Source organism: Gopherus flavomarginatus, chromosome 3, assembly GCF_025201925.1.
Source record: "Gopherus flavomarginatus isolate rGopFla2 chromosome 3, rGopFla2.mat.asm, whole genome shotgun sequence".
Classification (NCBI taxonomy): Eukaryota; Metazoa; Chordata; order Testudines; family Testudinidae; genus Gopherus; species Gopherus flavomarginatus.
This window is the reverse complement of record NC_066619.1, coordinates 107854452-107880172: the sequence shown is the minus strand read 5'-3', so window position 1 is coordinate 107880172 and position 25721 is coordinate 107854452. Positions and strand designations below refer to the sequence as shown.

General features: G+C 44.5%; 1 protein-coding gene across 4 annotated transcripts in view; it reads right to left on the bottom strand.

Moving 5' to 3' along the window:
- PSIP1 (PC4 and SRSF1 interacting protein 1) overlaps window positions 1-25721 on the bottom strand; it is a 79425-nt gene that overhangs the window by 52531 nt on the left and 1173 nt on the right. For 3 of the 4 annotated variants that reach the window (XR_007773170.1, XM_050944192.1, XM_050944193.1), the window contains 3 exons: window positions 17086-17243; window positions 14548-14624; window positions 10862-11000 (listed from right to left, as the gene is read on the bottom strand). Coding sequence is in view for 3 of the 4 variants with exons in the window: in XM_050944192.1 (XP_050800149.1) it covers window positions 10862-11000; window positions 14548-14624; window positions 17086-17157 (288 nt within the window). In the remaining variant the exon portion in view is untranslated. Of the gene's footprint in view, window positions 1-10861; window positions 11001-14547; window positions 14625-17085; window positions 17244-17663; window positions 17779-25721 lie in introns of those variants that run through there. The other variant, XM_050944194.1, reaches the window with a different exon arrangement.

Sequence of the window (25721 nt, the reverse complement as noted above, 5' to 3'; positions counted from 1 at the left end):
TTTTCCACCATTTTGTACCGTCTGCCATCAGGAAAGGAAGGGGAGGGGATGTTGCTGTTCAGTGCTGCAGCACCGCGTCTACCAGCAGCATGCAGTAAACATACAGTGACATTGAAAAAAAGGCGAGAAATGATTTTTTTTCCCTTTTCTTTCACGGAGAGAGAGAGGGGGTAAATTGACAAGATATACCCTGAACCACCTGCGACAAATGTTTTTGACCCTTCAGGCATTAGGAGCTCAGCCAAGAATGCAAATGCTTTTCGGAGACTGTGGGGATTGTGGGATAGCTGGAGTCCTCAGTACCCCTCCCTCCCTCAATGAGCATCCATTTGATTCTTTGGCTTTCCATTAAGCTTGTCACGCAGCACTGTGCTGAGTCCCTGCTGTGGCCTCTGTCTATCATAGCCTGGAGATTTTTTCAAATGCTTTGTCATTTTGTCTTCTGTAACGGAGCTCTGATAGAACAGATCTGTCTCCCCATACAGCAATCAGATCCAGTATCTCCCGTACGGTCCATGCTGGAGCTCTTTTTGGATTTGGGACTGCATCGCCACCAATGCTGATCAGAGCTCCATGCTGGGCAAACAGGAAATGAAATTCAAAAGTTTGCGGGGCTTTTCCTATCTACCTGGCCACTGCATCTCAGTTCAGATTGCTTTCCAGAGCGGTCACAATGGTGCACTGTGGGATACCGCCCAGAGGCCAATATCGTTGAATTGCGGCCACACTAACCCTAATCCGACATGGCAATACCAATTTCAGCGCTACTCCCCTCGTCACGGAGGAGTACAGAAATCGGTTTAAAGAGCCCTTTATATTGATATAAAGGGCTTCATGGGGTGGACGGGTGCAGGGTTAATTTGGTTTAACGCTGCTAAATTCGGTTTAAACACGTAGCGTATACCTGGCCTAAGTATAAATGCTGCCCTCTGAACATTCAAGCCACTTCTTTCAAATGTAGCAGAGCAGCTGCTCTGCTATAGTAAGGTTAAGACTGAGATACGGCACTCATAAAAAAGAAACCAGCTTTCCTCAAAAGTTGACAAATTCTGCCAATCTATTTGTGCTCACAGATATAGATCAAATGAGGGCTCAGACCATTGTCCTATGGTCTCAAATGCTCGAGGTTACCCACAGGAGGACTGGGCTGAAGAATAGGGGTAGGGGAGCCTGTCAGCCCCACATTCCCCTTCTGGGTGGGGGCTTCAGGTTGTGGTGCACACACATCTATGGTGGTCTGTCCCCTGCTCACGTGAGCCAGGTTCTGGGGGTAGCTTTTTTGTGGGTGTCTGAGCCATGCTCCCTACTCCCTTCCTGTGATCCAGGGGTAACTGCGCACCTGGGGTGTTTGAGCCCTGCTCCATGACTCTACTGTGTGCCTGCCAGGATCTGGGGGTCCCTGCCCATCTATGGGAGTCTGACACTCACATCCCTGTCCTCCTCTCATGTCAGCCAGATTTGGGGTGGCAGAGCTTGCTTCTGATGGTGTCTGAGCTCCTCTCCCTACATCCATGTGAGCTGAGATCTGTAGAAGGCCTACTCTATCCCTCCAGGGGGGAAACCTGACCAGATATGCTCAGAGCAGGCATCAACAACACTGCTGAAACTAAGATGAAGAGCTGAGAATGGGTGTTTGACACATATCAGAAACTTTCCAGCACTGGGGAGAGGGGAAGGGAACATTCACTGACTCTTGATGCCGTTCACACATCTCAGAGCTATTATTTCAGGCTGTATTCATCACCAGTGGATATTCTCTTTCATCTGAGAACTTATCATTGAGATTAATGATAGACTCTTAGACTTCAACTTTTAAAGTCTGAAACCTATTCTGGGCAGAAATCTGAGAATGAACTGTAAATTATAGGGAAAAATCTACTTCCTCTCAGTTGTTCGTTTATGGGTTATTGTTTTTTTTTAAATGAGTACAGCAAAATATTCTGAAAGTGCTAAACTTTCTGAAAAGAAAATAAATTACATGAGTGCTCAATGGGAAGCAGGGAGTTATTGGAGTGCAGTAATGGGTGGTAATAAGGGGGAAAAGGATTTAGGTCTGCAGCAAGGGTTGGGGGATAAATGGGAATAGGTGTAGGGGAGGAAGGGATTGGGATATAAGGGCTAGTAGGGGAAGTTGGGAGTTTATGAATGGAGAGGCCTGTCAGCCCTGAATTCTGTCCTTCCCTGTGTGTGCTAAGACCTACGGGAGCCTTATCCTCTGCAGGGGTCTGATTCCTCTCCCCTCTTGGGCTGCAGTTCTCAACCAGGGGTTTGTGTCCCATTAGGGATCCATGAGTTGTTTCAAGGGCTCAGCCAGCCAAGGCCGCTCAGAGCCCTCCAGGAGACCCCGTTGAGCTGAAGCCCAGCATCCCCCAGCCCTGTGGAACTAAAGCCCTAAGCCACCTCACCCTCCACAATTCAAGGGGCAGAAGCCTTGAGCCTCCTATCCTATGGTGTTCCCAAGGCTCTTTCCCAGCCCTGCAGGACAGAAGCTTCTCATCCCCCACACAGCTAAGCCTAGAATACTCTCCCTCCCGCACTGGGCCATGGAGTTTTTATAGCATGTTGGGGGGGGGGGGGGGGGGCTCTGAAAGAAAGAGGTTGAGAACCCCTGTCTTGGTGTTTGAGCTCTTCTCTGCCTTCCCATGTGAGCCTGAGTGGGGGGTTGGGGGGGGGAAGAAGGATATACAAAAATTTAAACATCTAAAAATCCAGAAAATAAAGAAAGATACACATCACCCCAGTGTGGGGAAGCCATTTGGAGGAGGAGTGGACCCAGTGGACTTGGGGCATGGCTGGGAAAGCCTGGCTGAAGCAAGGGCAGGAGTCCCAGCTGGAGGTGAGTAGTGGGAATGAAGGGCTCATCTAAATGTGCAGGTTGGACTACACAACCAAGGTAGCATGCAGCCCTCCAGTAAGCTGTGGCCTGTGATGTGTATGCAGAAGCATAAGGCAGACAGCAGGAAGCAAAGTCTTACACTTAAGCAGTTTCTATAGTGCCAATTAATGGCTCAATGCAGGGGTTCTCAAAGCAGGTATCGTGGGGTTTTTATGTGGGAGTGGCGAGCTGACAGCCTCCACTCCAAACCCTGCTTCACTTCCAGAATTTACGATAGTGTTAAATATATATATAAAAAAGTGTTTTTCATTTATAAAGAGGGGGTGCATTCAGAGGCTTGCGGTGTGAAACGGGTCACCAATACAAAAGTTTGAGAACCACTGGCTTACTGAGAAAGAAGGGGAGTGAGGAGCTGAAAAAGGGCAAATATACTTACTATCTATAAAAAGGGAAATAGGGACAACCCAGGGAATTACAAACCAGTCAGCTTAACTTCTGTTAATGGAGCAAATAATTAAGCAGTCAATCTGCAAACATCTAAAAGATAATAAGGTGATAAGTAACAGCCAGCATGGATTTGTCAAGAACAAATCATGTCAAACCAACCTGATGGCTTGTTACCCTGTCAAAGAAAGCTTTGTGGATGGGGGGAAAAGCAGTAGACGTGGTATATCTTGACTTTAGTAAAGCTTTTGATACTGTCTCATATGATCTTCTCATAAACAAACTAGGGAAATGTAACCTAGGCTAGATGGAGCTACTATAGGATGGGTGCATAACTGGTTGGAAAACCATTCCCAGAGAGTAGTTCTCAAAGGTTCATAGTCATGATGGAAGGACATAATGAGTGGGGTCCTGCAGGGATCAGTTCTGGGTCCAGTTCTGTTCAATATCTTCATCAGCGATTTAGATAATGGCATAGAGAGTACACTTATAAAGTTTGCGGACAATACCAAGCTGGGAGGGGTTGCACGTGCTTTGGACAATAGGATTAAAATTCAAAAGTATCTGGACAAAGTAGAGAAATGGTCTGAAGCAAACAGGATGAAATTCAATAAGGACAAATGCAAAGTACTCCATTTAGGAAGAAACAATCAGTTGCACACATACAAAATGGGAAATGACTGCCTTGGAAGGAGTACTGCGGAAACGTACTGGAGGTCATAGGGGACTACAAGCTAAATATGAGTCAACAGTGTAATGCTGTTGCAAAAAACACCCACGAACATCATTCTGGGATGTATTCGCAGGAGTGTTGTCAGCAAGACACGTGAAGTAGTTCTTCCACTCTACTCCAGGCTGATTAGGCCTCAACCGGAGTATTGTGTCCAGTTCTGGGAGCCGCATTTCAGGAAAGAAGTGGACAAATTGGAGAGCGTCCAGAGAAGTGCAACAAAAATGATTAAAGGTCTAGAAAACATGACCTATGAGGGAAGTTTGAAAAAATTGGGCTTGTTTAGTTTGGAAAAGAGAAGACTGACGGTATGGCTACATTTGGAATTTCAAAGCGCTGCCCCGGCAGCGCTGTGGGAGCGCTGCTGCGGCAGCGCTTTGAAGTGTGAGTGTAGTCAGAGCGGCAGCGCTGGGAGAGAGCTCTCCCAGCGCTGCATGTAAACCACATCCCTTACGGGTGTAGCGTGCAGCGCTGGGAGCCGGGCTCCCAGCGCTGCTGCCCTGATTACACTGACGCTTTACAGCGCTGTATCTTGCAGCGCTCAGGGGGGTGTTTTTTCATACCCCAGTTGCAGCACTGTAAAGTGTGAGTGTAGCCAAGGCCTGAGAGGGGAAATGAAAACAGTTTTCAAGTATGTAAACTGTTGTTACAAGGAAGAGGGAGAAAATTTGTTTTTCTTAACCTGAGGACAGAACAAGCAGCAATGGGCTTAAATTGCAGCAACAAAGGTTTAGGTTGGACATTAGTAAAAACTTCCTAACTGTCAGGGTGGTTAAGCACTTGAATAATTGTTCAAGGAGGTGGAATCTCCATCATTGGAGATTTTTAAGAGCAGGTTAGACAAACACATCAGGAATAGTCAAGATAATACTTAGTCCTGCCATGAGTGCAGGGGACTGGACTAGATGACCTCTCAAGGTCCCTTCCAGTCCTATGATTCTATGGAATGTTGGCAAGGGAACTGATGGGGCAGAGGTTAGAGAAGGAATCTTTTCTCAATGCTTAAAGTTCCGTTAACAACTATTTAGTAGAACTGTCAAGGTTTTGGGGCATAAGCCATGGATGAGATTTCTCACTGGCCCTGTCAGCAACTACATATTGCAAATATTTTAAAGCATGACTATTATCCCCATTCCACTATAATAAAATACACATTTTGATAGGGGCACTGAGGAATCACATAGCAATCGTGTGGCCTACTAAAAAGACCACTAGACTGGGACTATTCCTAGCTATGCCATTGGCCTGCTGAGTGACTGTAAGCAAGCCACTTCACTCTCTGTGCCTCAGTTTCCTATCTGAGATCTACTAATGAAAAGCACTATATAAAAGCTAGCTCTTTTGATCACTACCTAGCCATGAGAGCACATCAGTTGCAAACTTAGCTGAGAACTACAACTGCCTTAATGACCATTAAACTTCCACCAACAAATATTTTTATTAAAAAAAAAAACCCCTAGGAAATTATGAGGCAAAAAACTTGATTAATGCAGAGTTAAGGTTGCCCGGTGATAGTTTGTGTCCTTCCAGAGCATCAAGTACAGCAAAATTCAAACTTCTGAAAACCAGGTAATAGAGAGAGCAAATAAAGATCTATACAACATACTTTCTTGCACTCCGCCTTTTCACTATAACAGACAGGAATTACTTCACTTACCCTACACTCAAACACTGAGTCCACTCCACTGACAGAATACCATATTTGTAAAATTTAATGATTTCATATATTTTTTTAAGGCCCCTGTCATAAACAGATAGTTAAGGGTTAATGTCTCTCTTACCTGTAAAGGGTTAACAAACAGGGACCCCAAACACCTGACCAGAGGACCAATCAGGAGACAAGATAGTTTAAAATCTTGTGGGAGGGAAGCCTTTGTTTGTGGGGTTTGGGTTTGGCTTTGTTCTCTCCGACTCCTGGATGGGGCTAGAGGTGTAACCAGGTTTCCGCCAATCTCCCTGCTACAGTCTTATCTATTCAGAATTGTAAGTAAAAAGGCGGTCATAGTCTTTTAATTTGTTTTCTTTTTCATTTGCATATGTGTACTTGCTGGAAGTAGCTTAAATTGTGTTTCCGCTGGAGAAAGTTTCTTTCTATTGTTTATAAGTTGAAAGACCCTGTAACTTTTTACCATCTAAAGTGCAGAGATAAACCTTTTACTTTTTTCTTTCTTTTTTTATTTAAAGCTTTGCTTTAAGACCTGTTTGAGTGTTTTCTCCTAGTTAAGGCTCAAAGAAGCTTGAGTCTGTATTGCCTGAGGGAGGGAATGGTAAAGTTCCTCTTTGTGTTAGATTCATGGAGTTGAATCAGGTGATCTCCTAGTGTTCCCAGGGCGGGAAGGAGCTGGGGAGGAAGGAGGGAGGGGGAAGGAAATGGTTTATTCCCCTTTGTTGTGAGACTCAGGGAATTTGGGTCTTCGGACCCCCAGGGAAGGTTTTTGGGGGAGACTAGCGTCGATCAGGCGCTCTACTCTAAGTCCTGATTGGTGGCAGCCTATCAGATCTAAGCTGGTAATTAAGCTTAGGGGAATTCATGCTAATACCCATATTTTGGAAGCTAAGGTCCAGAATTGGGAATTATATTATGACAGCCCCTTCACACTTGCACACCGGATACTACCTAACCCTGTACTTTTTCCTATTCATCATTAAATCAACAGACTGCTTTCATGCTATGGGTATTGTCAATAGTGGTAGGGGATCCCAGTGCCCTGCTACTGACACAATCCTGTGTTGAAATGATGGAGACTGGAATCTCAGGGTGCATATATCTCTTTCATTTGATAAACACATGGGGAGAATCCAATGCAGAAGTCCTCCTATCACAACCACAGCTCTTTCAAGATATTCCAACTTATTCCACCACCATTCAGCAGTTACACTTAACAGTGGAAACAGCTGAAATGCATGCCATTCCAATGGCTACTGACAGTTCCCAGGGGGACAGAGTTAAGGTTCCAGAGGGTTTACCTTAACTCTATTTCCTGGTTTTAAGGAGTCTGAGTTTTGCTGAACTTGATGTTCTGGAAGGGTAAGAGCTATCACCTGGCAACCTGAACGCTGCATGAAGTTTTCTGCCATTTAGTATAGCACAAAGTACAGCTTCCAGGGGGAAAAAAAAAAAAGCTAACCGAGAAAAAAAAATTTACTTCAGGGAAAAGTACAATAGAGACATCTATGAACATCAAACAAATTCAACTATCATCTCTATGCTGACAACTCACAGATCTGCTTCAATACTCTGTACTCATCTTCTCTTCAAACTAAAATCTCAGTCTTTCAGACATCTCTTTTTGGATGTCTGTCATCTTCAGCTCACAATGACCAAAGCAGAATGCTTAATCCTCCCACCCCACCCCCACCCCTTCCCAGTAAGAGTGCACACCACCACAACCAACAACCTCCCTGTCATAGATGTGTAAACCTGGTGTTATTTTTGACTTGGCCCTCTAGATCCTCATATCTGGGCCATATCTAAATCTTGCTGATTTTTCCTGCTTAACATCTTTTAAGATGTTTCTTCTCCATCCACACAGCTAAAAACTTCATTTACTCCCTCATCTCCTCACATCTCGAGTACTGCAATATCATCTCTGGCCTTGACAAATGCAGTCTTATCCCACTTCAGCACATTGCTACAAAATCACTCTCTTGGCTGGTCACTTTGACCATATCACCTCTCTTTGCATCTCTCCCCAGCTCCCTACTATCTCAAATACCTCAAATACAAACTACTTGTGTCTTTATTTCAAGGCCCTTCATTGCCTATCCCCACCCCCAGTACCATCGCTCATAAGCTATCAAGAGCTCCCACCTCTGTTCTGCCAATGTTTACAGCCTTCAGTAACTTGTAATATTTTCAAACAAGCACTTTCATGCTTTCTCCTAAAGCATGGGAAGGGTGCTCCATAAACATCAAGAAAGTCATCTGATAACCCCCTTCAACTCCCTCCCTGAGATTCTCTCCTGCCAAGATGCCTACCAAAAAAAAAAACAAAAAAAAAACTTAACGGTTAGGCAGTTGGTGTGCTGAAACCACTGACTTCCAGTTTTGTGCCCCTCAAGAGTCTGTATCCATCTATTGTCGCTTATCTCAGATTATCAGCTCTTTGGGGACAAAGATGTTTGTATTACAGTGTGCGCTTGTAGCAGAAGTAGTCCTTAACTGCTTTCCTAGGTGCTACTGCAATACAAATACATGAAAATAAAAAATTAACTCTGCATGGTAAGAGTATAAGTGAGTATCCAATAAGACGATCTCGTCAGAGAATCAAGATAAGAAGGTAACAGCTTTTTCTTTACTAAAGATACCATCTGCCCTGGATTCTCACTCTTGTAGAATAAGCTAGAGCAGTGATTCTCAAACTGTGGATTGTGATCCCAAAGTGGGGCATGATCCATTTTAATGGGGTTAGCAGGGCAGGCTTTCGACTTGCGAGGGCTCAAGTCTGGGGCTGAAGCCAAAGCCTGAGGGCTTCAGCCCTGAGCAACTGGGCTCAGGCTTTGGCTTCAGGCCCAGGGTGGTGGGGCTTGGGCTTCGGTTTCAGCCCTGCATGGGGTCCTGTAGTAATTTTTGTTGTCAAAAAGGGGTCACAGTGTAATGAATTTTAAGAACCGCTGAGCTAGAGGAATATCCTCAAAAGAGAGAACTGTTGCAGTGCGATGCAGAGAAGCATATATAGATCAACAGATATAAGGTACCTCTGTAAGCTCATAATGCACAGCATGCCATCCAGCTGAATAAGCCCACTGTAGGACGCTGTCCAGTTTATGAAGGCTGATCAAAGGACTATTTTGATATATCAGAGGTTGCAAAGAGAGACAGTATTCTTTATCTAAGGGACAAGGTGGCAATGTGTTTCTTTTAAGGAAAAAAGGATCACAGCCAGGCCTAGCTGAAAGATCTGTGGGATGAACTTTGCTTTATAAGACATAAAATTATTGAAGTCTAAGTACTAGAATGCATATTATAATTTTATTGTATATGTAACCATTTGTTCCCTATATTTCTATTTACTATCATTTGAATCTCTCCTCTTTTTTAAAATCAACTTTTGTTTTTACTATATCAAACACATCTAAGTTCTGTGTATTAAATGGAGCAGTGATCATAAGATAATCTAGTAAATTGGAGTGTATAACTTCTTTGAGAACAGTGTATCTGTGAATATTGGGAGCATACAGTAGAACAGGGGCTGGACACTCAAGGAGACGCTCAGAGGTTAGAGTTTGACTATTGCTAGCCTGCAGAACGACAGAGGAGCCTGCGCAGAATGAGTTGTGTTGCCCATTATTAGTGGAGTCAGGGACTGATCCATGTCAGGCAAAGACAAGGCTACCTCACATTAAGGGGAGGTGGTGGTGAGGTGCCTCACAACCTGGGTACCTCCAGGAAGCATCACAATATCCCATAATAAAAAGGGTTTTTTAATTAACTAATGGGGGGAGGGGAGGAAGGAGTGATTAAGAGCATCTAGCCCCATGTAATCCAGATAGCAAAGGTCTACAAAGACAGTAGCTGTCCTTGGACCAGTTCGTTAAAGGCTAAAACAGCTATTAAAATGTACCCTGATGCACTCAGTCTTTAACACATACTAAGGAAGATGCATGCAGCAGCTTTCGTACAGGGCAAGTAACAAAGTCCATACGTCCTGACTGCATCAAACTTCAGGTCTTTCCATTTGGAATTGTAGGCCTCTCAGGAAGGTTTTTTGAGATGCTAGGAAAATGTTCCACCTGCTCAAAGTCACCATACCTCTGGTCAAGAGACAATGTCAGGGAGAGTTCCTGGTTTGGCATTATCAAAGGCCAGACTCCCAGCCCACCTGCAATCATGTTCTTCTGCCTTGCTAGACACATAGAATCAAGAGATGCCTTATAGGGGAGAGCCCACTCCCACACATGCAGAGCTTCCTGATGTAGGAAGTGGCAAGCTGGTGCTTCCCTGCTTGCTTGTTTGAAAATTGTTTCACAGTAGTACCCAGGGGTTCCAATTATAGCTTAGGCTTCACTGTCCTAGCCACTGTCTACACAAACAGAAGATGGTGCCTGCTCCTCACAGCTTACAAGTGATATATCTGGATATAAAGTAACCTTGCGTGGGCTTCCAATCCCAGCCTAGTCACAATTTGGACAGCAGAAATTTGTACAGGAGCCAAGAGAAGAGGAATCTCTGACACATACAAGGGACTGTATCAGTAGGCTTATGCGATGGCTTTTGGAAGAGAGGCAGGGATAAGAGGGAGATGCCACATTGCTTCCAGCCCCTGGAGCAGGACAGCACAAGATAATAAGGTAAAGGAAAACATGTGCCAAGATATCACTTGTTGAAATGTTAAGATAATATCTGTAGAGCAAAAGTGCTTGGGCATAAAAATTGAATTATGTAAATGGAAAGAAGGCCAGTAAGCTAAGGTTCCATCAGATCACTGACGATACCATGAAGCTTAATTCTTAAAAATTAATAAACTTAGAAGCTGAGACCTGCAACGTTAACCTGAAAACAATCACAAGAAAACTTGTTCAACATAATGATTTCTGCGATACCCATGAAACCATTACCAGGACTACTTCTAAAATTTGCCACAGTAAACTGACATCACTGATCATACCAAAAAATTTCCTCACTCCTACTTATTACTGAAAGCCTTAAAGGCCAATTCTAAACTACAACATTACTGTCAGTCTGATCTGCCATTGAATGAAATTGAGCCATGACTTATCCCACCTATGTCATCTGAGCCATCACTCTACTTTTTCACAACAGCAGGACAACGCAAGATATTTGACCAGATTAGATTAGAACACCAATAATGCTTACAAGTTTGTTAGCAATGCTTACAAAGTTCATTTACCTGTTGATGAGAGAATTTTACTTTCGGGTTGTTGTCAATTTCCCATAATCCTTCATTAAAGCCTTTTCTTTTATTTGGTTTACCGTATTTGTCTTTATTTTCAGAATATGGGAATATGTCCTTTGGTCCCAAAAATGCCCTGTAAGAAGTGAAAAAGGAAAAATTAACAGGTAATTTTTTCTACTCCAACAATTCGTTTTAAATTCTTAATATTGCCATGAGAGAGAGAGAGAGAGACAGACTAGATATGTAGAAACCAAACTCAGTACTTAAGTATTTGAAGTGATGGAAGCAGTAAGGAATAAAGAATAAGAAAAGAAAGGAAATAGAGGGAACAGTCCTTAAATCTTGAAAATGTCTCGAGATAGTTTCCTTAGCCTGAAGCCATGATCTCCTATACTATCCTGCAGCAATAAGATGTTTCTGCTCTAAGAATAAAGACTCATGATATTTAAGATGCATATGCTGCTTTCAGTGTATTCTGCTGTAGTTGCCTTAATTATATTACACAGTCCATATGCAGTTTCCACTGTCTGTATATATTTTGCACTAGTACAACCCTCTTTCAGTACAAAGAGGCACAGAAAGATTTTAATTTCTGCTAACTTAAAATAAAGAAAATATGTTCTCAACACCTGTGCCTTTAATGCATAATCCATCTGCAGAATAGGAATCTTATCTAGGAAAATCAAAATGAAAAAACAGGTGGCAAGAGCATTATACTTTTTAAAAGTGTGAAAAGCATTTTTTTTTACTTTTAAATGATAGTAGCTAAGAAAAGTCAGAGTATGGGGCTATAAAAAGATACATGTTATCTGATGTACTCATATTCTGGTCAGACAGTAAACTTTTCTACTTTAGATATCCAGAAATACTTACTCATAGATTTTACCCAAACCAATAGTGATTTCCTTAATTAGCAGCTGAATGTTAAAAAAAAAAAAAAAAAAAAAATTAGAGTAAGAAGCAGTTTTTTTTTTCCTGTTGTTGTTTTGCTGGAGAGACCAAAAAGAATCAGTATTTCCTCACTATCTACCTCCCAATATTTGTTGTTTTAAAATAAATTTTTTCAGTCATGTAGCTTTTTGTCATCTCTAAGAACTGGTCTCCTCAGAGTTAACCAGCAAATACAAAGAGCATTAGAAGTAGCCTCTTCAGAGGTAGACATCAAATATAATGGGTGTTACTAGCGCTTCAGATGCACAACTACATCTCCTTTTCCTTTTAGTACATTTCCTGTTACATCAAAATCAGAGTATCTACAGTGTTCCTTTTTCCAAAGGGGACCTGGGAGAATAAGATTTAAAAATAAGTACTCAATATTAGTATTTCACTTGACACTGAAGAACACCAAGACACAGTAAACTTCTCTTTGTATTCCTAGGTTTCCATGTTAGAATTTCGTAATGCCAATGAATGTGTTGATAATAGCACAATTTAAGAACTCAGTGGTATTTTCTCATGTTCAAACCTGTGCCTACAACCAGCTCAGTTCAAAGTATAAACTCAAGACTCAATCACTTAAAACAAGGCAATATTTTTTTTAAATGAAGCAGTGGTTCATACCAAGGTTCAATACATAAATTCCAATAAGCTCCAATTCCTCTCTTTTCCACCATCTACAGACAAGTCTCATCTTATGCGGGGGTTCCGTTCCACGGTTAGCGCGTAAAGCGAAAACCATGTATAGTCAAAATTACATTGAGTTGAATGGCAGGCAGAATCACCTGCACTACAGGTACAGTATTAAAATAGTTATTTTTCTCTTCCTTGTTCTTGCCGACCGCGTAAAGCTGAAATCGCGCATGTTAAATGTGCGTAAGATGCGACAGACCTGTATAACAAGATCTCTTTGACACGGATGTCCTACTCATTTAGGTCAGCGGTTCTCAAAGCTGGTCCGCCGCTTGTACAGGGAAAGCCACTGGTGGGCCGGGCCAGTTTGTTTACCTGCCATGTCCGCAGATTCAGCCAATCGCAGCTCTCACTGGCCACGGTTTGCACTCCAGGCGAATGGGGGCTGTGGAAAGGACCGCCAGCACATTCCTCGGCCTGCGCCGCTTCCCGCAGCCTCCACTGGCCTGGAGCCATACTGGTGGGTCTACTCTTTCTTATGTTTATTTGACGCCCTCTACCTATAATATAGGCAGAGATGCAATAAGAAGGAAGAAAACAGACCGAGCAGTATCAGAGTTGCACTTGCCACTAATTAAATGTTCAGGAGTAGGAATGAAGAACTCTGGGTTAGGAATAAAGCTTAGAAGGAGAGAAATGATGGGGAGAGGGGAAACATATTGCACACTGCAACACTGTAAAGTATGACAGCATATGAGAAATTTGTAATAATGTAACAATGAATTTACCATACTACCAAACATAGCGTTGACCATATTTTAATTTTGTAACAGAATTTTTTTTAAAAGGCGCCTAAACTAGGAGCCTAAATCAAATTTAAAATGGAACTTTTGCTTTTGAAAATTTTGCCCAAGATCTTTGAATGTTATTTATGTAGGCTCATGTAAATTTCTTACTGCTCTACACGTGATCCGTTTCCCTAAAATCAGTATGCAGGTGCATTCTGGAATACTAATGAAAAGCAGCAAGTGGTGGAATCAAGAATGGCATTTCATCAGTGCGGGAAGGAACAGATGGGTGGTATTCTTATTCATATTGCTGTAGTGCCAAAACAAACCAAAAAGGGTTGGGCTCCATTGTATAGAACTTAGCTCACACAGATGGGAAGGCATAGTCCCTGCCCTGAAGAGCTTTCAATCAAATTTAAGGCAAGATACAATAAGCATAAACAAACTTGATCCTGCAGAGAGCTGTGAGGGAGGATAGGATAGTGATAGGAATTGGATAAAATGAACCAAATACGGACACAACACATCAGTTCTAACTTTTTTTTAAATGAGTATAAAGTGGAAACCAAGTGAGGATTGCTGCCATTTTTGTTTATTTAGATCCTATAATTTAGATCCTATAATTTAAGCATCACAATTTTCTTTTCTTCCCTAACAAAATAAAGGACGAGGATGGCTAAGATCAAAATACTATAGTTCAGCAATTCTCAAACTGTGGGTTGGGATCCCAAAGTGGGTCATGACCCTATTTTAATGGGGATGCCGGGGCTGGCCTGGCTTAGACTTGCTGTGGCCCAGGGCCAAAGCCCAAGGAATTCAGCTCTGGGTGACAGGTCTCAGGCCCCCTGTTTGGGACTGAAGCACTTGGGCTTTGGCCCTCCTGCCTGGGGAAGCGGGCCTTGGGCAGGCTCAGGCTTCAGTTTCCCCTCCAGGGGTCCTGTAGTAATTTTTGTTGTCAGAAGGGGGTCACATTGCAATGAAGTTTGAGAACCCCTGCTATAGTTTAAAATAAAAAAAAAGAGGGGGTGGGAGGGAAGCAGTCACTCAAGTCATCATAACTCTGTTTTTATTGACTAGGAAAAGAGCTCCCTGACATTTTATGGAATGGTTACAGTCGACAGCTCCCCTCAGGATTTCATGGTAGATGTGAAAACCAAGCAGACTTCTTTTAAGCTGCCTATCTTTTTGATAAAGTTCAGGTGAGGAAAAGTTTGCTTATCTTTGAATATCATTTGTGAATGCCTCACATACAGGTAGGCTGTGAAATTACTGTTAAGAAATTCTGCAATGAAAGTGATGTGCTCTTTAGTCTAAAGAACTTACGTCTCATGCGTTCCAAAAAAGAAAATAGGCATTTTATTTGTAGGAGGTTTCACTGCTCCATCAGGAACTTCATCCACCTAAGAGAAAAAAATTACATTATGATAACTAAAATATTTAGTAACAACCAAGAACAGTGTTGGGGGACATTTAAAAATGTCACTAATCTGAAAAAACACAAATGCTGCAGAAATTTTTTTACCACACAGAATCTCAAAGATATGTTTCTTACAATGTAACAGAATGCAATTATCAAGTATGACTTTCAGATTCATGTTAGCAATCCTTGTATCAGAGATTCTCAAACTGTGGTCCGCGGACTGAGCTCCCTTCAGGAGGTCCACAGATAGTTCCCTCTAAGGTGCACACCTGGGCAGCTGCACACAAGAGAATGAAGAGCCACTCACCTAATTAGTGGAACTGTGCAGGCATGGATCCACTAATTAGGTGCCTGGACCCTGGAGAAGATGCACATGTAAGGTGAGGTGGTGGCCTTGGGGGCAATAGGGAGCTAGGTGGGAGGGGCCAGTGGGGTGAGAAGGGGGGGGGGGGATTTGGGACATGCAGGGCTGTGGCAGCCAGAGAAAGAGGTGATTTTCCCCAGTTCCAGGGCTGTGGTTGCCAGGGAGAGACGGCCCTCCTTCCCAGCCCGAGCTTGGGGGCTGCTGGACCTGGGGAGAGACCCCTCCTTCCTAGCCCCAGCTCTGGGCAGGGGCGGCTCCAGGCCCCAGCACGCCAAGCGCGTGCTTGGAGTGGCAAGCCACTGGGGGCGCTCTGCCAGTCGCCGCAAGGGTGGCAGGCAGGTTGCCTTCGGCGGCATGCCTGTGGAGGGCCTGCTGGTCCCGCAGCTTTGGCGCTGCAGAACCAGTGGACCCTCCGCAGGCAAGCCGCCAAAGGCAGCCTGCCTGCCGTACTTGGGGCGGCAAAATGCCTAGAGTCGCCCCCGGCTCTGGGGCTGCCACAGCAGGGGAGAGAGGGCACATCCAATGCATTAGAAAAGTAAGACTACTGATATTATGAGTTGTGTACTTTTATTTGTAGAACAAAAAACCTATATATTATTAAGGTTTTTTTTTCATATAGCACTTTTATCTGAAGTGCTTTACAATAGTTAGCTAACGGTACAAACGACTTTTGGAAAGATCATTAAATGGTCCAGCGAGACCCTCAGCAATTTTCAAGTGGTCCATGGAAAAAAAAGTTTGAGAACCACTGCCTTATATATCAAAAAGTCCAATAAATGTCAATATACTTCAGAATTAACGTGTGCTTAAAAAAAGTACACACTATGGTTAGTAGTAGTATTGGCTCCCTCAGACACAGTATCTGCTCTTCCAACTGCCATCTCTTCCACAACCATAGCAATGCTTCTCACCCCACTGAACTGATGATTTGCACCAGCACAATGCATAACATTTAAGAAAGAGATAGGACACGAAAAAATTCTTCTACAGTTCTTAATCCAGCACTACATAAATATAAATTGTACACTAATCTTTCATCTGTAATCTCAAAACCACCAGCTGAAGTATGGCAGTCTCAAAAACTTCCATCGTTTTAAAGACTCCTATTAAGGCTGGTGGAGAAAGCAGACTGGCTTACTGTTCAACAGTGAACAGAATACTTAGTGGTAACGTTGTTCCTGCAGGTTTCAGAGCATAACGCATACCTTCACAGTAGTATTTTTTGACAAATAAGGCCCCAGCTATTTGGGATGAGTACTTGGTGTCGTCCAGGCCCTTGAATACTCCCACAGCTTGTTATACTACCATACTATAAAAGCAGCCAAGAGTCCTGTGGCACCTTATAAACTAACAGACGTATTGGAGCATGAGCTTTCGTGGGAGAATACCCACATCGTCGGATGCATGTACCATACTATAGTCTTCATTACTAACGTCTAACTTGAGGGTCACCTACTTAATACAACAATGCAGTGCCACTTGATCACAATAAAATGGTAAAAAATTGAATATTTTGTTTTGTCTGTAAATATCTGCATTCTTTCCACTCCCAAAAAATGCTATGTAGAAAAAGTTTTAGATGATTGAATGTAACACTGAAGGAAGTTCACTAAGAGATGTTTGCTGCTTCAACAGCCTCTCTTAGTAAACTCAATTTAAAAAATTGGTGTATCACAGAAAATCTCCCACTGGACTTTGGCAAAAAGTCACAGAAAGCTAGAGAAACTAATGAGAGCTGATGAAAATACTGCCACGTATGTTACAAGTAGAGAAGCTTAAACCCCAGGGGCAGAGGAGGGGAACAGAGTAAAAACACAAGAGTGCCAGTTACTTCCAGCAGCACCACCAGGCCGGCCCCTCCACATGAAGGAAACCTGCTCATGTGCTATATACATCTACAGATACACACCCCTTAATATGGGAAACAAAAACTGCACCACACAATCCCCCACCCCACCCCAAGACTAACGTGTATCTGCCCTAGAGCGATGGACTGAAATGAGGATGGAGGGACACGTAGAGAAATGGAGAGGAGAAAGCGCAGGTGAGAGGAGGCGGCGGCGGCGGGGGGGCTTACCCTGGCTGGCCAATGGGGATAACCTTTCATCTTGGCAAAGATCAAGTCTCCGGGTTTGAAATCTCGGCTCATGTTTTCCGACCGATGTGGCGGCGGCGGCGGCCGCGGCTGCTGCTGAGGCGAAGGGCAGAGGCGCTCCCAGCCAAGCTGAAATCCCGCTGCAGAGGTGGACAAGGCGAGTCAAGGGAGCTGTGTCTCCCCTCAGGGCAGCCCCGCACCCCGGCTGGGGGCGGGGTGCTTACAGCAAAACAAACCCTCTCCCCACCACATCCCGCCTGCCCCCGCCCCTGTGCGCGCAGTCCCCCACCCCCGCCAGGCGCGCAGTCCGCCCCCTCCCCATGCATGCAGCCCCCCACCCCCGCCAGGCGCGCAGGCCCCTTCCCGTGCGCATCGCCCCCTCCCCTCACCGACTTCGCCTCCGCCTCCGCGCAGCCCTCCGCTAGTCACCCCGCCAGCCCCCTCTCCAGCTGCCCTGGGCCAGCGCTGCTCCCGTCCCCGCGCGCGCAGAGGAAAATCCGCCTCCATCTCACCCACCGAGCTGGGGAGCCGCCGCGAAACGGCCGCCCGCGCCCTCTTACCTGGCGCGGCCCCGCAGCCCGCTTCCTCCAGCCACAGCGGCCGCCGCGCTGCCTCCCGCCAGCCCGGCCAGCACCACTTAACACGGGCAGGAGGGGGCGCGGAGCCCTCAGATCTCTTGGGCGGGGGAAAACGACAGAATTGGTTCAGCCCTACCCGTGGGAGAGAGCCAGAGGGAGGGCGAGCACAAGCACCTTCCTTGGGAACGGGACCCGACAAGCGAGGCAGCGGGAACTGGGAGACGCTAACGCACCTACCGCCCCCTCCCCACGGACGTGGAATGGTGCGCTCCTCCCGCGGCGGCGGCTGCTGCTAGGTAGGGAGGAGGGGCTTGGGTGTCTGGTGCTGCTGCAGCTCACACACTGACTGGAGAAAAAGGGGGAGGGAAGTCGGGTATCTGATGCTGCTGCTCACTGGGGAGAGTGGTCTGGTCCCTGAGGTAGAGGGAGCTGCTGGCACAGGTAGGCGGCAGGCCCCAGGCTCTGCAAGGCTAGCCCTGAAATCTGCCGTTGTGCAGATCCTGTACCGTGCCTGAGCACCTCTTATGTAAGAAGGCAGCCTTAGCACACGAAGTGAATGGCAAAACTACATGACCCAGGGCTGCTGGTAGGAGCCAGGGCCCTCTCTTGGGCTATCTCATAGCAGAGCCCCTCTTTCCCAGTCAAGTCATTTATGCCATTTAAACCGTAAACTATTAAAAGCAGCTCGAGTACTAAGCAATTCATTTGCACACAAGCGGATTTTATTTTAGGAATGGCTCACACACAGCATGGGACATAAAGATACCACATGCTGCAGACAAAGTCAACTGCAAATATAACAGCCTGTGGATTAATCGGAGTTAACTCATGCAATTAACTCAAAATTAATCACGATTTTAAAAAATCACAATCACAGTTTTAATCATACTATAAAACAATAGACTATCAATTGAAATTTATTAAATATTTTTGGATGATTTTCAAATATATGGATTTCAATTACAACACAGAATACAAAGTGTACACTGATCACTTTATATTATTATTTTTATGACATATTTGCACTGTAAAAATGATAAATAATTTTTAGTTCACCTCATACAAGTACTTTACCACAATCTCTTTGTTGTTAAAGTGTAACTTACCAATGTCGGAGTTTTTTTGGTTACATAACTGCACTCAAAAACAAAACAATGCAAAACTTTAGAACCTACAAGTCCACTCAGTCCTATTTCTTGTTCAGCCAATCGCTAAGACAAACAAGTTTGTCTATATTTATGGGAGCTGATGCTGTCCACTTCTTATTTATGTCACCAGACACTGAGAATATGTGTTTGCATGGGACTTTCGTAGCTGGCATTACAAGGTATTTATGTGCCAGATATGCTACACATTTGTATGCCCCTTCGTGCTTTGGCCACCATTCCATAGGACATGCTTCAATGCTGATGACACTTGTTAAAAAAAGTAATGCCTTAATTAAATTTGTGACAACTCCTTGGGGGAGAATTGTGTGTCTCTGGCCCTGTTTTACTCACATTCTTCCATATATTTCATGTAATAGTAGTCTCAAATCATGACTCAGCAGGTGTTGTACATTTTAAGAACACTTTCGTTGCAGATTTGAAAAAATTGCAAAGGTTTCAACCCAAGGTTTAAGAATCTGAAGTGTCTTCCAAAATTTGAGAGGGATGAGATGCGGAGCATGCTTTCAGAAGTCTTAAAAGAGCAATGCTCCAATGTGGAAACTACAGAATGTGCACCACCAGAAAGGAAAATGAACCTTCTGCTGGTAGCATCTGACTCAGAGGATGAAAATGAACCTACATCGGTCCACACTGCTTTGGATTGTTATCGAGCAGAACCTGTCATCAGCATGGACACGTCTTCTGGAATGCTGGTTGAAGCACAGGGCCGGCTCCAGGGGTTTTGCCGTCCCAAGCAAACAAAAACAAAACAAAAAAAAAAACCCACGATCGCGATCTGCAGCAATTCAGTGGGAGGTCCTTCGCTCTGAGCGGGAGTGAGGTACCCTCCGCCAAATCCCTGAAAGTGCGCCCCACTCCAGAGTTGCTGCCCCAAGCACCTGCTTGATAAGCTGGTGCCTGGAGCCAGCTCGGTTGAAGGTGAAGGCACATGTGAATCTGTAGCACATCTGGCATGTAAATATCTTGCGACACCAGCTACGACAGTGCCAAGTGAATGCCTTTTCTCACTTTCAGGTAACATTGTGAACAAGAAGTGGATAGCATTATCTCCTGCAAATGGAAACAAACTTGTTTGTCTGAGCAATTTGGCTGAACAAAAAATAGGACTGAGTGGACTTGTAGGATCTAGTTTTACATTGTTTTATTTTTAAATGCAGAGTTTTTTTGTACATAATTTTACATTTTTAAGTTAAACTTTCATGATAAAGAGATTGCAGTACAGTACTAGTATTAGGTGAATTGAAAAATACTATTTCTTTTTTTACAGTATAAATATTTGTAATAAAAATAAAGTGAGCACTGTACATTTTGTATTGTGTGTTGTAATTGATATCAATCTATTTGAAAATGTAGAAAACATCCAAAAATATTTAAATAAATGGTATTATTGTTTAACAGTGCAATTAATTGCATGATTAATCACAATTTTTTTAATTGCATGATTAATTGCAATTGATTTTTTTAATCACTTAACAGCCCTAAATATAACATTTAGGGGACAGGCATGAGGGCATTCCATTATGCTTGGATGTTTGGCACTCTGCACTCAGTTACAATTCTGGGCCTGATTTTCAATAGGTCCTTAAGTGAGCAAGTATGTGTAGACTTATAGATGTGCTTGCTAACACTTTCGATTCTCATGCATATAGCTAGGAAGATAATGTGGAAGTTACATCCATTAGGTCCACACCTTTGAATGCTTCCTACTTGTTTTACAGCATGTCTCTATACTCCATTATGTAACAATCAAGATCAGTTGATTCAGGAGCCACATTATATGCATTGTCTGGTAGGAGCCATGTGAAATGCTATACCAGAACAAAGTAATGTTCTTCCAGTCCAGTGTTGTGTCTGACCGTGACTGATACCAGGTGCTCCAGAAAAAAGTGCAAAATCTACATAGTTTAAACAAACTATGGAAAAAAAAAGTGGAAGAATTAAGGTGTCATATTCAATCTTAACTTTGGAATCACCTGATACTTGAACGTTTAACTCCTCAGCTTTAACATTCACATAATAAGACACTGCACTTTTCATAGCACTCAAAGTGCTACTCCTGGGGGAATTCTGCACCACTGCATGTGCACAGAATTCATGTCCCCTGCAGATTTCTTTGCTTCCCTGAAGAAAAAGGACTTTCTGACAGGGAAGCAAAGGGAAGCTGCAAGAGGAGTCACACACCACTCCCTAGCTGTGCAGGTACATCATTTCAAGCAGCCAGTAAAGAGGTAAATCACTGCAGGGCTTGTAACACCTCAGCCAGTGGCTCTTACCCCGAGCTAGGATCAGCTGCTAGTCCTGGCTGGGCTGGAGGAAGGAGAGGACAGAACTTCCTCTTCCCCAGCAAGGAGTGGATGGGGCTGTGTCAGACCCACTCCCAGAAACCTCCCTCAGCTGCAGGAAGCTCAGCATCCTCCCCTGCTTCCTCCCTCCATTGCTCCTCAGCTGCAGAGGGAGGGGTCACTTTACAGGGAGCTGTCCCCCCCATCCACCCAACCCCTGTGCATCTGGAGCTGCCAAAACCTAGACAACCCAGCCAAGCCTCAGCCCGTAACCCAGAACCGACCTAGCCTTTCATACATGAACCCCACCCCATTGAACAACCCCTGCATCTAGGGTCCCCCTGCACCCAGAGCCTCTGCCTCTGGCCCCCCACTCCTGCACCCAGACCACCCCCACTGAGCTCCCTGCACTCAAACCCCCACCCTGATGAGCCCCACTCCCATGCACCACAATGAGCCCCCACATCCAGATCCACATGTCATGGACCCCAAACTAGCTTCACCCAGACCCCAACCCCACCACGCCCCCAGCACCCTGATCCCCCTGCTGAGCGCCAACCATTTTCACCTGGAAGCCTATGCAGAGTCCCATTGCTCCTGCACCTGGAACCCCCGCAACAAGCCTCTGTGCATCCAGATCTTCCCACACCTATACCCACCACTGAGCTGCCTGCAGCCAGATTATCCCACACAGAATCCTCTCACCCCACACCTGGATCCCCCCATACTGAATCCCTCCACACTTGGATCCTGCCTCGTTGAGCCTGCCTGCCCGTCCCATACCTGGTGCATCTGGAGCAGAGGGCAGGGACCCAGGGTGTTCCTAGGGCAGGCCCAGGCCTTGTGCTGTGTGAGGGTCAGGTGCAGCCTCACCACTGAGTCCCTGTCTTGGGGTGAGGAGCTTGCAGGATGATCTCCCACTTTCGTACAGCCAGTGGCCTGCATTCCCCACTGCCATGGTGGAGCCTCTGCATTTATTTATTGACAAATAAAACTGGCAGAATTGTGCAGAATTTTAAAATATTGTGTGCCCAATTTTTATTTTTTTGGTGCAGAATGCCCTCAGGAGTAACTAAGTACATTACAATTCAGGTGAAATGGCTAGCAAAGGCTATGCACCACTTAACTCATTTAATCACTGAAAACATGTCTTAAGCAGTCTATAGGCTTTATACTGGCACTCTACAAAGAGGTGAATATCACTCATTCATGAAACAAAAGTAGATAATTATCGATATCCCTGTTTTACAGATGGGAAAACTGGAGCAGAGGGATTAAGTGTCTAGCCTAAAGTCACAAAGTAAGTGTGGGACAGAGCTAGGAATGGAACTCAGATCTCATCCATTCAGAAGTAGATATAGAACAATAAGAGTCAAGTGTCCTCCTCTTCACATCTGAAGACACCCTCGATAGTCATACACACAAAAGAACATTAAGGTTGCAAAATCAAGCACTAAAAAGCTAGGAAATGTCAGAATTTAAGGTTGCCGGTGAAACCTTAATTTGGCCTTTCTGAACATATAACTTAATATAGTCTCCTTGCTGGGCCAGCCAGTCCAATTCCTGCCCCTTCCTGTTCCAGCTTTCCTCTCCCCACTACAAGCCTCACAGTTCCAATCCCCCATGTCCCAGATTCCTTATCCCAATCAAATTCCCCAGCTCCATCTTTCATCTCCTCTGGAATTTTGAACCAGGCAGTTTCCTCCTCCATGCTGCCTAGATCCAGCTGTAGAGGCATTGACAGCACAGGAGACAAAGGATCCCTGTTCTCAGTTCTGGTGCCCAGATCCAGCCGGGTCCACAGCAGCCCAGAACTACAAGTGCAGGAAAATCTCTCTCTCATGCAACAGCAATTTCAGGGATTTTTAGCTCTTAGACTCTAGAAAGTCTTTACTGAGCATGTGCAAACTGCAAATTACATAGGCTTATAATATGGCTAAATCTGGATGGATTTTCACAGAGACAGCCAAAGGCATATCCCTGATGCAAAGGCTACCTCTCTGCCAAAATTTCAAGTTCCTTCTCCAAACATGTGGGTAGTAGTGGCCCCTAAACAACAAATGTCACCAGAGTTTTTTAACTTGGACAAAACAGTGTATTTTTCATAGCCCATTCGTTCAAAATGGCTGATCTGTTTGGCTGAAATTAAAATAATAATAAAATAATATTAATAAATAATAATTCACCCAAAGCAAACACCCTGGAGGATTTCTGTCCAAATTATTAAAATGTGACAAACTTATAAGCAATTGAAAAAAAAAAGTCTTATAATTGGAAGTGTCAGGCCATTATAATCGTTGGAGTTACTAGCTCTGCCTATAATATTCAGTTCTGTTATATCCATTCTTAGGTCTTATTCCTATACTTTGGGTCATTCCCACCAAACATGGATAAAGGTACTTCTTATTCCTCTCTCCCTAAGACTAATTCAAGCTGTCTTCATAGATTTTCTTTAAAGGAAGGGTGTTAGGTAACACAAAATCACTCATTTAAAAATTTATTTTACATATGAAAGATTATGCTGTCCTACACTATATAAGGGTTCAATATTCATGGGGAATTTCCTTGGCTAAACCTTTTTTCTATTTAATCATATAACTACATTTGTTGTCCATATCTGATTTAATAAGTTCACTTTTTAGTTTTGATATCATGCTTTTGGGGTCTTTAGAACAGCGGTTCTCAACTTGCGGCCTGCATGCAGCCCAATTAGCACACAGTAGGGGTCCAGCTCAGCAATGTGCTAAAGGTTCCAGGCTCCCAGTTGCCCTGATGTGCAGTGGGCTCCAGACTGCCGGCCTCTCTGCACTGCAGGGTCCGGGTTGCTGCCCGGCCCCACACAATAGGGCTCGGGATCCAGGCTGCCACCCAGCCTCACACAACAGGCTCGGGGTTCGGGCTGCTGGCTGGCCCCCGCACGGTGAGGTCCAGGGTTGCGGCAGAAATTGGGAGCGAGGTCCTGGCTGCCCCACAGCCCTGCACAACGGGGTCCAGGGTCGGGGTCCCTTCCCCCCACCTGGCTTTCTGCTCCTGGCCCCACTCTGTGGAGGGGTCTCTGGGTAGAGGGCGCTGGGCATAGGGGTTTGTAGGGGACACTGTGGTTCTCAACCTGCGGCCCAGATAACACTTTGTGAGCTGCATATGCGGTCCACAATGATAAATAGGTTGAGAATCACTGCTGTAGAGAACATTACCACTTTCTCAGTCTTTGGAAGTAGTCTTTTGAAATCTGTCATCCCTTAGAAATTTGAATTGTAGGACTTTTTCTCTACAACTTTGCATCTTGTGTAGTTGTTCATAGCTGTGCAAATTTAGCACAGAGTGGGTATAAATTTTTTCTTTTATTTCTGACTAAAAAACTGACTAGACATATTCCAGCTGCAGGCAAAGTGTCTTCAAAAGAGGTCAAAAGCTGAGTTACTTTAAATGTGAAAACATCAAATATTTCTTGGAATCTGAAAGGATTAAAGAATTTGGTTTTGTTTGTGAACAGGCTCACAATTTTGTTGTGAATTAAAACTGGTAAGCCATTCAAAATGAGTTCAGCTATTATGCCTAGACTATGATATTTATGCATTCTTAGGTAAATAAAATAAAAAGACAAATAAGCCAAACACATTACAATATTATTCTAATATAGCCAGAGTTAACAGTTCCATATACTATACTAAGACAGATGATATACCCCACAAGGCAATGATCATATTTTAAACTTCTATGTGCACTATAAAAAACTCTGTAAAGAGCACATGCCCCAAAAGAAAATTAATATTGCAATTCAGCATTCATTATAAACTTATTTTCATTTGATTCCATCTTTCTCAAGGAAATCTCTGGGCTGAAGGCTGAAACATTCCTTGAACCAGCACAGCAAGCTCCCGCAAAGGGCTTTTCTACAGGGAAATGTCCCCCGCCCACCCCCATTATACAGTTATACTAAATTGAAAGACATTGGGATTGTAGCTATTCTCCATGTCTTGAGGGGTGGAATGGTATGGGAATTGTCTATTCTTTGAAGTCAGGAGAGCATAAAGTGTCTCCCAGTATCCTGTGTTCACAACAGGCTACTTGCATTGGGTTAAGCTGGTGTGTTATACGTAAGACTAAGATTTTGTCATGGATATTTTTAGTAAAGGTCACGGACAGGTCATGGGCAAAAAAGAAAATTTCACGGGAAGCCGTGATCTGTCCCGACTTTTGCTAAACATATACTTGACAAAATGGGGATGTGCAGATCCCTACACCACCTGAAGCAGCTTGGAGCCCCTAGGAGCTGCCTGCAGCAGCTGCCCTGCCACCTGCAGCTCCGGGGGTCCCTTGCTGCCCATGGGGGCTGGGACCTGTGGGGTGCCCCCACCTCCCATGTTGCCTGGGAGCTGCAGGGTACCCCCATAGGCAGTGGCTGGGAGCTGTGGGGTTCCCCCACCATAACCAGGGACTCTGGGATTCCCCTGCTGCCGCCAGCAGCCGGGGGCTCGGGAGTTTCCCCGCTCAGGGCTCCAGTGTCCTTTGTTGGTCAGAGGCTCGGGGATTCCCCTGCCACTGGGGGCTCGGAGGTTCTGGGGCTCAGAGGTCCTCTGCTAGTGGGG